Raw genomic sequence first — 16,504 nt, forward strand, 5'->3', positions numbered from 1 at the left:
GCTCTAAAACAGGTTCCATTGTGTTGTGTAAAGGAGCACAGGATGGGAAACTAAACAACTCGCATGTTCCAGGAGGAAATATATATTTGCGATATTTACGATAAGAAGGAATCTCCAAAACTAATAACTATTTATAACGTTATCTTGCCATGATGGCAAGATAACGTTATAAATAGTTATTAGTTTTGGAGATTCCTTCTTATCGTCCATCGCCACAAGGGAGAAAGGTGGATGATGAGGTTTTTGCCTGCGTCTGTGTGTGTCCGTGTGCCTGTCTGTTAGCAGAACATTTCATGAACCAGTGGATGGATTTTAATGAAACTCTCACAAAGTAATCGTCGAATGCTCATCCGCAACTTATTAGCTTTTGGAGTCAGCCCGATTCGAGATGGCTGCCGCAGCCAACTGACCTTAAAAAACACAAAAATGTCTAGAATTCAGCCAGTTTTCCAGATATTGTGCTAAAATTTGGTGTGGTTGAAGCTGAGAGTCATTCACAAGACATACTCCAAGTGCTACTCGTTGAGTGAGCTCCTTGCTTAAACACTTTAGCATCACTCGTTGGAGTCAACCCTGTCTGTCTGTTAGCAAAATATCACATGAACCACTGAATGGATTTTAATGAAACTCTCAGGAAGTAATCATTTTATGTACCTCTACAACTGACTAATTTTTGGAGCCAACCCAGTTCAAGATGGTCACCACAGTCAACTCACTTTAGAAAAGACTAAAATGTCTATATTTCAGCCAGTTTAACAGATACTGAGCCAATACTTGATTTGGTAATAGCTGAGAGTCATTCATAACACATACTTTGAGTGTGAGATCTTGCTAGCATCACATGAGATGGAGGATAATGTTGTTTTCAGTTCAATATGAAGTCCTTCGATCAGCGCAAGGCCGTTTAAATGTTTTGAGCAGAACTCATCTGCTCCCTGTTTGGTTCCCCCGCTATTCGACTAAAAATGTTGCCTATTCCATAAAAAAATTTTAAAAAATGCTTTCCAGTTTGCACAAACTTCACGGCCCACAATTTCTTGTCTCGAACACAGATACACACACTTTTGTTATTAAAGCATTGGACAAACTGTCAACTGAAAAAAAAAAAAAGCAATTTCAGGTCACCAAAATGTCCAGCTTTCCTAAGAAATGTTTCACTCCTTCCTTCTGTCAAAACAGCAACTCAAAGGAAAAAAAAAAAGTGAGAGACAGTAGCGGCGCTCTCAGGGAGAAGCACATTTTATGTCTCAGCACGTCGAACACTTGTTCATCAGAATCCAACCCATACAATCATTTCCGTGCGCCCTGGTTTTTTGTTTTTTTGCATTCCATCTTTGATCTAAAAAACCTCCACATTCGACATGGAAGGACCCATCACACCCACGGAGCTGTTGTTGTTGTTGTTGGAGGCAAATCATTTCGCCGCTCTGCCTCTCAGACGAACGGCCATTACTGTTCTCTCTCAAACAGCCTCCACTTAACACGGCAATGTGTGGGGACAGTGTGAAAAGAAAAAAAAAAGCAGTTAACAATCTGTCGCGCAAGCAAAGGAGGTGCAAGAAAATGGGTTTTAAAATAGTTCTGGGTGCTGCTAGCAGCAGAGGGGTTCGAGCTGAAACTGAAATCATGACGCTTTGGATGTTTAAAAAAAAACCCATAAAGAAATATGTAAAGAAGCCGGGCACCTATAGGTGATCAGTGTGGCGTCTAATCTGAAAGTTAATGTTAGTTTATGTTCTTGTTCATTTACCATGAAAGGAGTAGTTTGCAATGCAATAAAAGAAAAACCCAATTTAAAAAAATTAAAAGCATTTCCTTGAAGGAATGCCGCCTTTTTATGCCACAGTTTGAAATGCGATTACGGTCAAACCTTGAAAGTAACTTTGTGCTCAGGCTCGTGCGATATCACACATCGTCACACTCAGACTATGCGCTGTTCGTGACCCTCAGCTACAACCGCATCAAACCTGAGCTGAATATGTGTGGAACTGACCGAGTTGTAGCCAACAAAGTGCTGGTAGATTGGCTGTAGCGGCTATCTTGCATTGCCTCCAAAAATGATTCAGTCGTAGATCTGCACCCATTGATTACTTCCTGCAAGTTTGAATAAAATCTATCCAATGGTTCATGAGATATTTTGCTAAGAGACAGATACACGCGCACACACAGCCGTTCACACCTGGGACTATTGTCGAAGACCGAACCGGTTTGGCTCAACTCAGTTCTGCCCAATGTGAATTTTATGACAAGCTATAAATACGATGTTTGCTCGCTGCTATGAGTGGATGTTACAACTGAGCACTGAACCTTTAACCCACTCAGAGAGAGAATTTAAAGTTTGTCTTCATGTTTAATATAAGCAATCAACTTTTCACGATCCATGGGTCTTTCTCACAGAGTGACGACGGGGATATGAGTGGATGAATCAGGACCCTCGTTCGGAGTAACGAGGGTGTCGCTCCGGTCCCGCCGTGAGCTGATCTAAAAGGCAAAGCTTTCGGTCTACAGGTCCAGGCCACGCTCCAACCCTCACACCTGGTACCGCAACGACCAGCTCCTGGATTCGAGTGGCTGAAATGAGCTTCCTCTGTCGGGCGGCTGAGTTTAGTCTCAGAGGTAAGGGATGATAGCTCGGGCACCCGATGAGGACGCCCCATCTGGAGGTTTTTTTTATTCCCCCCGCCACGTCTGAGAGGAGACCTGCAGGGATTATATAATGGTAGAGTGTCTGCCCTGAAACTGGGAGGTTGTGGGTTCAATCTCTGGCCGTGTCATACCAAAGACCACCCTGCTTGACACTCAGCATTAAAGGTTGGAATTGGGAGGTTAGATCACCAAATGATTCCCGAGCGCAGCACCGCTGCTGCTCACCGCTGCTGCTCACCGCTCCCTCAGGGGATGGGTCAAATGCAAAATTTCACACACTCAGGTGTGTGACAATCAGTGGATCGATGTTTCTATATGTCCTCTCTGGCCTGGGAACAACTTGGGAGGTCAAAGAGTGTAGCTGGGGAGAGATTTCCTTCCTGGACCTGTTGCCTCTGTGACCCGATCACGGATAAGAAGCAGAAAACGCATGACCAGACGATAAACTTTTACAAAAACAGCTGTCAACACCAGGAAAGTGGCGTTGATGCTGGGGTATCCTTGGACAGGTTTGATCATGCGGCACTAAATCACTCACAGGTTGCTTTTAATTGATGAAGCTGATGGTTGGGGCTTCAAAGCAAAGGGGCTAAATACTTATGCACACAAAGAATCCAGTTCAACCCCACTCTGTAAGGCAACAAAGTAGGAAAAACACCAAGAGGGATGAATACTTATCTGTCTTGTTCACAGAGCTGTGTGAGTTTGAATCCTGCAGTATATAAATCTATCAATCCTCAGCTCGGGCAGTCTGCAGGTTCCTTAGATCATTTCTCTCATGTTTTTTCCCTAAAACAGTTTTTGAGCTGGCCACGCGCAGCCTGCACGTTTCAAACAACTCTTATTTCCTCCACCCCTCCACCCGTGCTGGCGCGCGCCTGCCCTTCCCGCGCGCACGCGAGCCGCGGACAAGTTCTTACGTAAGATGTTCCCAGTCACATCCCGAGCGCGAGGAGCGAGGAGCGAGGCGCGAGGCGCGAGGCTTCAAGAAGAGCTAGATCTCCCGGCCGGACACACGGCTCCGGCTCGTCTCGGACCTGCTCCTCCACCGCCTCCCCGGAAAAAAAGTGGCGCAACTGATGCGCAACACTGACCGAAGTCCGCAGAAGGAGGGAGATTTCGGTAAGAAACGGCGGCCAATTTCACAAAATGCTAATTAAACCTAATTTACTGCAAAGCCTGCTAGGTATTATATATATATATATATATATTTATATATATATATATATATATATATATATATATATATATATGTATATAGTCGTGCCACAGCGACGCTCTAATGGCGTTTCAGAGACTTTAATAACAAACAGCTGTCTACTTATTTGACTTGATTTTCTCCTGTCTTTGTCTCTGGGGGACACAGTTCTGGTTAGTAACCATTCTTCCGGTTCTTAGGTTGTCCCTCGGACAGGAGACACAGGTGTGTGTCTCCTACATGTAGGGACAAAGCATCCAGCACCTGCTTAAAGCCTCATTATTATTTAATGTGTTCATTCTGTCTGAATTCATTCTGTGTCCCACGAACTAAATTTAGACTGTTTACACCCCCCACCCCCTCTCTCCCCACTGTGAAAATGGCAAACATGTGGGATCATTTGCCCTCAAGAGTGACCTCTCGTGTCAGTGAGTGCTCTGAGTCCATCTCATCTCCCTGCCAGCAGACACGGCGCTGCATCACTGGAAGTGTCCAAATCCTGCCACGGACAATCAGCGTCACGGTGTACGGCACAAGGAGGGGAAATTCAGCTCAACCAAAGGTCCAGAAGAAAGACTTTAATTCGCAAAGGAGTTTGAAAGCTGCTTCTTCTGCCAACAGCTTCCCTCCCTGTTGTTCGAAATACTCCCGCTAATTACCGGAGACAAACAGCACGCCCTAATAGGTCGTTACTGCTCATAACAGAGAGGGCCGCAGGTAATTAACGCCCCGCCTGTCAACATTTGTCATGGTTAAGGTGTCCTCTGTTACAGATGATGGATCCGCTCAAGCCTGCAGATGTAATGCTGTTTGCATAGCTGCGCTGGAAAACTAATTTCTGAGGAACTGAGCCGAAGGGCGAGCCGTATCGCTTCATCAGCGTGGTTCCACGCTGAAATGTGCACGCAAATGAAAAGATCCTCCCGCACCTCTTAGACGTCGTTGGTCGGGTTGGTGTAATGAAATTGTATCCGTGTAATGTTTTCTGGTACATTAATTTGTTCAGTCAGAAGAGGAGCACGCGTGCTGCTGGGAGCTGCTGGGACTGTTCGGCGACAGCGAGCACGGTGCCCTTTATGGACGGCAACAGAATCAGAGGACAGTGAGAGGAAATGATTGTCTCTGAGCAGTCATAATCTCCCTGTTATTGTGATGGAAATTTAAATCAGCGGGCTATTATAGCGTCGCTGAAAAAAAGAAGAAAAAATAGTCTGGATCTTTGCTGTTTCCTTGATGATCTTCATCAGTGCATCCGTTATTTTTATCGCCTGAGCTCGACAAGCCTCATATCTGCTCTGATTATTTCCCAGCAGCGCGCACAAAGGAGTGTTTCATAAGAAACAACGAAAAGACGACATCCAAACGCACAGCGACTTTTAAAGGGACGTTTTGGTCGTTTCCGAGTGGGGCTTTGTGGAAAAGTTGTGGACAGCTGAAGGAAATGTATTCTCTGGGAAATGCAGCGCAAATATGAGGAAGCCGAAAAATGAGCTACGATTAGAGCAGAACAGAGGCTGAAATAAGCAGAACGCAAGCTAAAAGCAGCTAAACACTAAAAGCAGCGGAGCAGTTCCTGGAAGCTGAAAACAGCAAAGGAGCGGAGGAGTAGCTAAAACTCAGCAAAAGTAGCAAAACAGATGCTAAAGCTAAAATGAGTAAAACAGTTAAATTTGCAAAACAAATGTTAAAATGAGCAAAACTGTAACGAAAAGTAGCAACACAGACGCAAAAGCTAAATTAGCTAAAATAGGCAAAGCAGATGCTAAGATTTAAATGGTAAATGGCTTGCACTTATATAGCGCTTTATCTAGTCCAAGGACCCCAAAGCGCTTTACACTACAATCATTCACCCATTCATCCACACATTCACACACTGATGGTGGTAAGCTACATTGTAGCCATAGCTGCCCTGGGGCGGGCTGACAGAAGTGAGGCTGCCATCACACCGGCACCACCGAGCCCTCTGACCACCATCAGTAGGCAAGGCGGGTGAAGTGTCTTGCCCAAGGACACAACGGCTGAGACAGCCGGAGCAGGGGCTTGAACCAGCAACCCTCCGATTACAGGACAAACCCCTACCTCCTGAGCCACTGCCGCCAAAGAAAGCTTGTTAAAAAATCAACAAAACAGATGTCAAACATTAAATTAGTAAAACATTATAAAATTACCAAACCAGATGCTAAAATTAGTTAATCTCAAGCAAAAATGATCAAAACATATGTTAAGGCTAAAATGAGCAAAACAGCAGCCAAACGAAATAGAACAGTAGCTAAAATTAACAGAAGAGTAGCTAAAATGAGCAAAACTGTAGCTAAAAGTGGGAGAATGATAGCTAAAAGCTCAAAGTAGCATAAGAAGACAAAAATGGAGCCAGTTTGTTAAAGCTGATTTTAAAGAGAACAATGTTTTTAAAAGGCCTGAAGAGATCTCAGTGTACATGTTTGTAAAAGAGATTTTATTTTACATAAAGTTAAATGTTTTGAAATGTATCATAGGTATAAAAAACAGAAGTCATAGCACAGCAGCTCCTGAAAAAGCAGAACGTTTTGATATATTGAAGGGTAAAATAGCCCACTCTGGTCTCGGCTGCATTTGGACGAGCCTTTAGCTTGTCAGTCCTGTTAGATGTATATTTTGTTTTCCCCAAACTGAGGCCTTTGAAAGCGCCATCTAAAATGGATAGAATATTAATATCCCATAACTTTTCAACAGAGCCCCACTTCAAAATGGCCAAAATATCCCTTTAAGTTTCTAGTTGGAGCAACAGAACCAGATATGCTTATTTAAAAAGAGGTGAAAAAGAAATGATTAAATCAGCTTTCAGAGGGTTAACATGAATTTTCTAGTCAACTTTTTATCTGGAGACTTTAAATGAAATACACGTCTGTGGCTCTGTCATTTTGTTGAGCGTTTACATCTTTTTATTGCTCTTTTTTTAGGCCACAGATGAAGACTGCCACGAAGACTACCTAAGGTTATGGATCAGGGAAAACTGAAAGATGCAAAGCTTATTAATGAAGTGATCACTGCAGGCGTGGGGAAGTGAATTCGTTTAGTCTCCTGGCTGCGAGCCGAGAAACTGCCGTCATGGAGCTGCAGCCCAACACCAATCACAACCAAGCCCTGTGGAAAGAGATACCGTGGGATTTCACCCAGGACTGCTCGCTCTCCGTCAGTGGCACCACCTTCCTCATCATCGCTTACAGCACGGTGATGGCGGTGGGCCTCATTGGGAACTCTTGCCTGGTGTTTGTCATCACGCGGCACAAGGAGATGCAGAACGTCACCAACATCTTCATCGTCAACCTGTCCTGTTCGGACATTCTGATGTGCATTATATGCCTGCCGGTCACGATCATTTACACCCTGATGGACCGGTGGATCCTCGGCGAGACTCTGTGTAAGCTCACCCCCTTCATCCAGTGCATTTCTGTTACCGTCTCCATCTTCTCCCTCGTCCTCATCGCCATGGAGCGCTACCAGCTCATCGTCCACCCGACTGGATGGAAACTTTTGGTACGACAGTCCTACTTGGCAGTGGCCGTCACCTGGATCATGGCCTGCCTGATCTCCGTGCCTTTCCTCCAGTACAGCGTACTGGCGATGCCTTTCCAGAACCTGAGCCTCCCCATCCCAATCAGCGACGACGCCGTGTGTATGGAGAGGTGGCCGTCTATTCAGAAGCGGCGCGCTTACACCACCTCCCTGCTCGCCTTCCAGTATTTCCTCCCCCTCGGCCTGATCATGGTCTGCTACCTGCACATCTACCTGCGCCTGATGAGGAGGAAGGACATGGTGGAGCGTGGCAGAAACGCTACTCAGAAGAAGAACAAGGGCTCCACGAGGATCAACGTCATGCTCATCGCCATCGTGGTGGCGTTTGCCATCTCCTGGCTCCCTCTCAACGTCTTCAACACGGTGTTCGACTGGAACCACGAGGCCATCCCATCCTGTGGCCACGACATCATCTTTTCCTTCTGCCACCTCACAGCGATGACCTCCACCTGTGTCAACCCCATCATCTACGGCTTCCTCAACAGTAACTTCCAGAAGCAGCTCAAGTCCACCGTGCTGCGGTGTCGCTGCTGGAGGGCAGCAGACAGGTACGAGAGCGTCCCGCTCTCTACTGTCAGCACTGAAGTCACCAAGGGGTCAGTCCTAAGTAATGGGTCAATCACTGTCAACTCATAAATACAAGGCACAATTAAGAGACAGAGGAACCAGAAAGGCCTCCTCAGCCAACACTGCGTCATCATTCAGAGATTTTTTTGGCTTCCTTGATCGCAAACGAAAGACTGACATTCGCAAAGGTGAAGACCTTACAATAACAGTGCAGGAAAACTAATTGTGGACATGTACCTACCTGGCACAGTGTTCCTGATTTAGTGCGAGCTCACACTTAGCAGGCAGATAATGAAATGAGGGAGCAAAGGTCGGGCGAGTTTTAACTATGGTTGGACAACTGCGGACACTTCACATGAGCACGTCTGGAGATGCCGTCTGTACAGTTCATTGTCCTCGAGCCGTGGTCTCATAAAAACAAAGAGACGGCCTTGAAACTGCTGAATGAGTGTCATGTTTTCTCTGCGAAGCTCTTAAATCTATTCAGACATCCTGTTCACGTGAATCTCAGTCCCTATCAAAGGCTTTTGAAACTTTTACCTGCTGCAAATGTGGCGAACCATCAAAGGGGACTGGAGAAAACGCAGAAAATGTTCCATTTTTTTTCTTTTTTTTAATTGAGCTGTTTTATGTTGATGTTATTGGTGAAAATATTATGGGATTGTAGACTGTGGCGTGTTAATGATTATCAACCGAGAAGCTTATCTCGCAGCTGAAGGAGCCACCATTAGCGCACCTGAGTGGCTCCAAGCGCTCATTCATTCGATTTACCGGCGTCATCTTAATGCTTTTCTTATTGCTGAAACTCACCGCCATCGCTGTAACAGTCTGTTACAGAGGACCCCGGTTAGAACTGCACACGTCTCGTGCTGTCAGCCAAGGTCTGAACTCCAGTATGTACATATAAGTGTGGGATAGCGTCTCTCATAAAATGCGCCAGACAACAACCGTATATCAGCTGCAATAAAGCAAAATAAAAGTGACAATGAAGGACTTTGTCAGAGCAGGTTTCCTCTGCTGTAAATATCACATGACGGAGTTATGGTTTACGGCGTGGGCTTAAATAAAGAGCACTTCTGGCATTCCAAGTAACTTAGTAACTCGCTGTTAGTCACTTTGTGCTTATTTAATTGCATTTAATCCAACACTTTATTTTTAATGGTAACATCTGTGGTGTAATATTTGGGATTCAGTTGTTACTATTTGACTTTCAGTTCTCCGGTTGTTCTGTTCTTTTTGGGGGGAGTGTTCTAGCAGCAAAGGTGCAGGGGCCTTCTTTATTTTCATTTGTGTTATTTGCAGCTTCTTAACATCTGTGCATTAAAAGCCACATCGTGCTGAAACAAATGTTGACCCAGTCTCATATTTCTTACAGAACTGAAGCCCCGAGTTTGAGATATTTCATTCAACTTCGTGTTTTTGCACTAAACAAAACTAAATTGATCTAATTATTAGGCTCAATTTATTCATTATTCATCCTTGAGTTTGATTACGTTTATCTTTTTAAAGTGTACTTTCTTTTTTTTTTTTTCACTTTTTCAAATAAAATTTCAAAAGCCATTTGAGCTGATTTTAGATTTTAATATGTAAATATGTGAAGATTTGTTATGTAATTTTCTATTATTGAAATTAAGTAATTTAAAAAAATAGGCTAATCTAGAATTCAAAACACTTTTGAATTCATTTTGTTTATGTACGAAAAAAAAAACTTGACTGGGATTTCTTCTTAAAACTAGATACGGCTAAAATTAGATAAACTATGGCTAAAAGCCTAAATGAGCACAACAGTAGTTTCAGCTAAAATTAGTAAAACAACAAATAATATTACAATTAGCGTAACTATTGCTAAAAGCTGAAAACAGCAAAACCGAAGATAAAAGCTACAATTAGCAAAACAGTAGCTAAAAGTAGCAGAAGAAGAAAGTATGTGGAGTCAGATTCAAAAACAGCAATATTTTGAAGGATTTGAACAGATCTAAATGTATTTCTATGCAGTTTTAATTTAAATAAAGTTCAATATTTTGAAAAGTATAAAAGGTACAAGACCCAAAGATCATAACACACTAATTCCATTCGAGCTGAACGTTTTGATATATGAATGGTTAAAATCGCAGAAGTAGTTTGATTGTAAAAAAGGTGTGAAATAAACTATAATAAGAAAAACAACAGTAAGAGTTATTATCTTACCTGGTGTACAAACAGTAGCTTTCTGAACAACCTCAGTTTGGAAAAGCAGAGTTCAGGACAGGATCGACAAGCTAACGGCTAGTCTGAACGCTGCCCGGACCAATCTGGAGAGCTGCCGCCATTTTAAAAGAGCACGGGTCACAAAGATTTCACAGCGGTTCATGCAAACTCTGTTCAGAGTTGCTCAGCTTTGCATTATTTACACAGGATCGGATGGTGATTTGCAAGTGTAAACAGTAGCAGCTAGCCCTAGCACTTCCAGGGCTGCATGGGATCAGTTCTGGCAGGAATTTCACAACATGTCTGACGAAATAACTACAATGCCAAACTGACTGAGGACTCAAAGCTTAAATAATAGAGTTTGCATAAACTGCTGTGATATTTTGAAGATTAGAGTTGCTTCGAAAGTGGGTCTAACAGCTCGTCAATATGGCCTGAAAGAGGGCCGCTGCTCTCTTAAAACAATTAATCTTCAAAATTTCAAAGTGGTTTATGCAAAGGCTAAATTTAAACTTGTATACTATAATGTTTTTGGCAGAAATATTGTGAAATTCCTGCTGGAATTAAGCCTGAGCTAGCCTGGAGATGCAACAGTTAGCTGCTGTTATGTGTGCAAAAAATGCCATGTTTAATTCCCTATGTTTTGCAAAACTGAGTACGGTGTAAAAGTCTATGAATCAGGTGGCATAAACCAGATTTGGGATATATATATATATATCTCAAATCTGGTTTATATATATAATATATATAATTTCCACAAAGCTGTATTTAGAATATCAAAACTGATTCCATCATTTTAAATGGTCTTTAAAATGAAAAATCCTGGTCTAAATAATGCTCCGACATATCCACAGAACTAATAGATCTGATGTGTTCATACAACAGCTAATTAACATCTGAACAATGTGTCGTTATTCTAACTTATTATTTAAAGATATATGAGGTCAAGCTTTGTGGTCTGTCTGCGTGCATTATTTAGGGTCACCTGTTTGTAGCATTGAACACATTAGTAATTGTTTTAGAGCAGTAGATGTTTTTTGCCTGTGTGTGTGTGTGGAGGGGGGGGGGGGGGTGTTGAAGGTGTGTGTCCATTTGTCTATTCTGTTATCATTGAATGAGTTTTAAAGGAACTCTCAGAAAGTAATTATTGGCTGTACATCTACCACTTTTGGAGCCACTCCAGTTTCAACTTAGCCTACACAAAAGAGCTATAGCTCAGGGAAATTTACAGATACTGAGCTCAAATTTGGTGTGGTAGTAGCTGACAGTCATTCACAACACGTGAAGGATCGTGCGAGGTGTGATTGTGTCCAATGTTATTTTTCAAGGTTTGACCAAAATCTGCTGATAGACTTTGGTCTAACACTCTGCTATGAACGGTGGCGAGCGATACTCAATCCTTCAAATAATGCTAGGCCTTTATGTGTCCACCACATATTTTCTACCAAGTCAATACGGATAAAAGAGAAACTTAGAAGCAATTAAAAGGTAGCTTGTTTTCGGTCGGTTACCTTTAAGATTTGAGGATTTATCGCAAGTGTCTCACTGAAAGCATGAAGACACTTCAGACTGTTAAAGAGCTCTCATGGTTTCCTCTTTACAACTGCCTCCTTCCGCTGTCTTGACTGCAAATCTCTTTTGTCTCCTTACTTTTCACCCCTCTCACCTGTGTCTTTCAGTGATTTATCAAGTGAAGTAGCACTCTTCATCTTCATTTTCCCTTCCTAATAGAAAAGAACCCGAAGTGGCGGAAGTGCTGACATGCTCCAGCGGCACTTGGCAATGAGTGGGACTTCAATTATTCTGTTTCCGTGTGTGTGTTGTTAACTATTGTAGCCAGGCTTGGGGCACATTACTGTGGGATGAAATGTAGCTCAGCTAGAGACAAACACTTAATGAGTCCACCAGGCCAGACGCTCCCCATCAGTGGAGCAGTTCCAGAAAGATTAGCAACTTGGCTCCATGCATTTTAATTTCGAAAGCTCCCCATATGAGCAACCTCTGCAGAGCGCAGGAACAGCAGGAACAACAGGAACAACAGGAACAACAGGAACTAGTTGGCCAGGGATTTGCTCAATATGTTGTTTTTAAGCATTTAGATTCCCTTCAGTCTTTTGTCTCTGTTTTTCTACTGAAGAACGGGACATTTTCACCGCCTGCCGCCATGACAAGCAAGTGATATTGTAATTGCCTGTGAGCGTGTGAAGTGAAGTGAAATTTAGTTATATAGCACTTTTCAGCAGCAAGGTGATCCAAAGTGCTTTACAACACACGTGTGTGTGTTCATTCGTCTCTCTGTCAGCAAAATATCCTATAAACCTAAAGCACCAAAGCAATCATTGGAAGAACACCTACACCTGATTCACTTTTGGAATCAACCTGATTCAAGATGGCTGCTGCAGCTCACGGACATTAGTTCACACACAAAAATGGCTTTTACATTGAGGCGGTAGTAGGTGCCTGAGAGTCATTCCCAACATTTACTAACACATCGCGCAAGATGTCGCAATTTATCGCAATTTATCGCAATTTATCGCATAACAGTAGATTTAAGATTTTGCCAAACTGGCCATGACTGTATTATTTCTCACCATAAGATGAGCTTAGTTTAAAACTCTGGCATGAAAGGAGGCAGGCAATGTGCATTCCTTCAAGTAATGCTGTGCCTTTACTTATATAAATGGGACTGGTCTCAGTGAGATTACGCCACTAACTCGTGGACCATGCAGTTGAGGGAGTTGGTGTTGAGCAGGGGTGTGTATTTAGCCCCAGTTTGTTGTTGTTCACAATCATATTACTTTTGTTTCAAAGAATGATTTATTATTCCACATTAACTACAAGCAATGTTTGTTATGTAACTTTGATTTAAAAATATACATTGGACTGGAACAGAGGCATTGTTAACGATGGTACTGGTCTTGAGTAAATAACTGAGGGTGCTAATAAGTGAATACTATTTATTATTTTACTATTACCATTACAATATTAGATTTGCATCTCCTCCTGCAGCTTAAGAAAACCCTTACAATAAAATACATCCAAATGACTGGGCATTTTGGTACAGTGTTGGCTAATATATACAGTACAAAAAAGGGATTTCCCATTTACAACAATGAGATTGTGGAAAAACCTGTGAGAAAACCCTTGCCCTCTTTGGAGCTCTGTAGCTCAGACGTACTTCACAATAAAAAACATAATTAAATGTTTGAACAGGAAATCAGACTTTACATGACTGAAGTGCCGTTTTGATGTCTTAAGAGTTTTCAGTCCACTCTGCAGTTTAAATTTCATCTTTAAAGAGGTCCTTTAAACATGAAACAAATATACCACGTGATTTGCTCACTAACCCCTGAGAGACAGATGGATTGAACTCATTTGTGGAAAAAAAACCCCCATCCTTTTCTATTAAAGATAAGAAAGTGTTCACTCCAACCTGTAATATCCTGCTGATGAGCAGGATATTACAGGCTACTGTTTCCCTGTCAAATAATCCTGACGAACAAACTTCGATTTCTAATTTAGCTTGTTTAAATGTAATACCCTGCTGGCAAACACACACGTCGCCTGCCTCAGATCATTTTCATGTTGACTATTCAATAATAATTAATCAGTTTTATAATCCAGGGGAAATTGCAGAGTGCACATAAAATCAGACATTAAAAGAAATGAGCTAATAAATTGACTTCAGGCACATTTTTTTTATTATGAAACAAAAACACTGTAAAACCCTAAATTTTTTTTATTAAACTTCCCGTTGAGAACGTCTGATATGATCTCAAAAAAACAACAACAAAAAAGAAAGACAAAGTAGTAGTCTGATAGATTATGCAGATAAAAAAAAAGATTCTGAAAGACTGAACCAGTCTGTTTTTGAAGGGTTAGAAAATTCAAGAGCAGAGTTTTAATGTTGACTTCTGTTTCCCTCTGGTGGCAGACAACATACTGTTTCACATCAACAATGGCTTGGTGATTATGTAGTTTACTGTTTTGCATTGTGGATTGTGGATTTTATAACCTGAATCTAAACTTAAACGAAATCATCTCGAACGTCAAACTGAAACTTCTTTTATGAAACCACGAAAAGCATCTGGAGCAGATGGGGCTCCTGGAAATATATATATACTTAAAAACGAAAACAAAATACTTAGTTTTTCTTGATCGTTTACACACAAATACTGGTTCTTGAGACACAATGACCACAACATGTAACTTGTGCACCAACCCCCTCAACCAATTCTGCGAAACTTGAAGCACGATTCCCGCTTTACACTGAAAGTGCAGTTCTAAAACACTTTTTTTCAAAACGCTACACACAATTTTTTGCATTTGGCACAATTTTCCTGAAGAAAATCTCTTGTTTTCACAAGGAACACACTGTCATTTGAAGTTACCTGCCCTACTGTGCACACTGACTCATCTCATGGGCAAACACCTGTCACACCGATTTACAATCAACAATCGGAGCTTTAGCATAAAAGGGAAACAGGCAGCAGCTGATGCTTTTCATGGCTGGAGTCTCCATGCTGGACGATATTTCTCCCGCTGCTTGGCCAGGGAACACATTGCTTGTGATGTGGATGAGGTGCTGTGGGCAGTCCCAAACAGAAGAGAAGATGCTGCATAGTATTTTTTTTTTACTGTAACTGTATACAGTAAATTCTTCTGTTTTGTATGTAGAGCACTGTAGGTGCAGCTTTGTGTTGGTTGGGATGTACAGTGTGTACATTGTTTTTGTGGGGAAAATAAAATATATCTGTTACCTTGTATTTGTTTGTTCTGAGTATAAAAACAATAGTTTACTGTAAAATATTTTTCTGTATGTACTGTCTGTAGTAAATGTAACGCTGAACAAAAAAAAGGCCTAAATCATTCTGATGATTTCCATTCATCATAGTGTTTTACGTCGAGCACATCAGTGTTCAACCGGTTCTTATAAATGTTTATTCATATGATGGTTTGTGTGTGTCATCTGAAAACAAAACAGAGTTTTAAGAAGAGAGAAAATAGTTCTATATGTTAAGATTAGTTTTGCAGGAGAATTGAAGGGTTTTGCCCACTGTGTGTTTGTGTTTTCTTGATCTGTGTGTAGAGTTCTGAGAATATGAGGCACGGTTTCAGAAAATGTGCGTAAACAATCGAGAAAAAACGTAAACTGAGTTTGCATTCATGTCTCACAGCACAAATACAAACACGATGCACACAGAAATCCTATTCTCAATAAAAGCTTCAAATTATCAAAGAAAAAAAAATCTCATCAGCTAAATAATCTTCTATTAATTTAGCCGGATACAGGCAGCCTTAGTTTATTTGTAGAACTGTAAGCCAAGGTGAAGGGGTTTCTGTTTGTACAATCATGCAAAACATCACAATTATCACAATTTACCGGAGGTGGAAAGTAGTGAATTACATTCAATCCATAATGGTCAGTAGGTACTCTGTACAGTTGCTTCATCCGCATTCTGTTGCGTTTTAGCACACGATCAGTGGTGTTGCCTTCCAAAGTCACACGGTCTTCAATGATGTTCTGCTGCATTTCAAGCAGTTTTCTTGCATTGATCTGTCAACAATGAAGGTCTCTTAGTGTAGGGACAACATAGACGTCCTCCACCCGCAATGTGGCAGTTTTGCAATTCTACAAAACGATGCAGTTACCAAAAAATACATGCAGTACTAGGCCTTACAAGTGTGTATTGGAAAATCCATGTAATGAAACACCTTTGTACAGAACTGTATTGAGTCATACTGTAAACATGTATGTAATGAGAAAAAGCAATTACCTGTTCTCCTCTCTGAGTCTTCAGACTGTGGTGGGCACAGTGAATCTACTTAGGTTGGGTCGAACTCGAAGTCCTGCTTCCCTGTTTGTCAAACCGTGGACAAGAACACGGCAGCTGCTTGTATTTCATCTGAAACAATCGTTCTTTGTCTCATACCTGCTGTTCCTCCTCTTCCCTCTGCCTCGCCGATTGTTTCTATCCGCAGTGAAGCTTCGACGCCCAGGGCTCCTTGCACTGGCGTCTGTTAGTTTGTTTGCATCATTAGCCACATGTGGGATCAGCTTTGAGTTGCTGTGTTTAAGCTGAGACACCAGTGCTTTAACTGAGTTTCACCTTTGCTACCTGTGCTTACCATTATGCAGCCCGAGTGCATTACAGTGAAAACATGGGTGTTTTCACCCAATATAATGGGTGAAAATGCGTTTGCGAGTTGTGTCTAACTAGGTGTAAAGTGTTTAAGGCTCTGCCAAAAGGCTGGCCACTTCAAGAAATGGGTTCAGGTCACTGAGCGGTTGGTTCAGACAACAGGGTTTACTGTTTTAGCAACTGAGGCCCGGTCCTAATACTCGCACTT

At 42.0% G+C, this 16,504-nt stretch overlaps 1 protein-coding gene across 3 annotated transcripts; it reads left to right on the forward strand.

Annotated features, from left to right (window-relative positions):
• Positions 1-2,918: 2,918 nt before the first annotated feature.
• npy8br (neuropeptide Y receptor Y8b) lies at positions 2,919-9,391 on the forward strand. 3 transcript variants are annotated; one of them, XM_025005583.2, is made up of 3 exons: positions 2,919-3,768; positions 4,308-4,561; positions 6,784-9,391. In XM_025005583.2, exon 3 carries the CDS (start codon positions 6,932-6,934, stop codon positions 8,033-8,035), a length of 1,104 nt encoding a protein of 367 aa, XP_024861351.1. In that variant the 5' UTR covers positions 2,919-3,768; positions 4,308-4,561; positions 6,784-6,931; the 3' UTR covers positions 8,036-9,391. The 3 variants fall into 3 exon arrangements, with proteins under 3 accessions (XP_024861351.1, XP_024861352.1, XP_017270018.1); XM_025005584.2 differs by having other exon boundaries at positions 4,311-4,561; XM_017414529.3 differs by lacking the exon at positions 4,308-4,561.
• The last annotated feature ends 7,113 nt before the right edge of the window (positions 9,392-16,504 follow it).

Source organism: Kryptolebias marmoratus, linkage group LG1 (assembly GCF_001649575.2).
Source record: "Kryptolebias marmoratus isolate JLee-2015 linkage group LG1, ASM164957v2, whole genome shotgun sequence".
In the NCBI taxonomy this organism is placed as follows: Eukaryota; Metazoa; Chordata; class Actinopteri; order Cyprinodontiformes; family Rivulidae; genus Kryptolebias; species Kryptolebias marmoratus.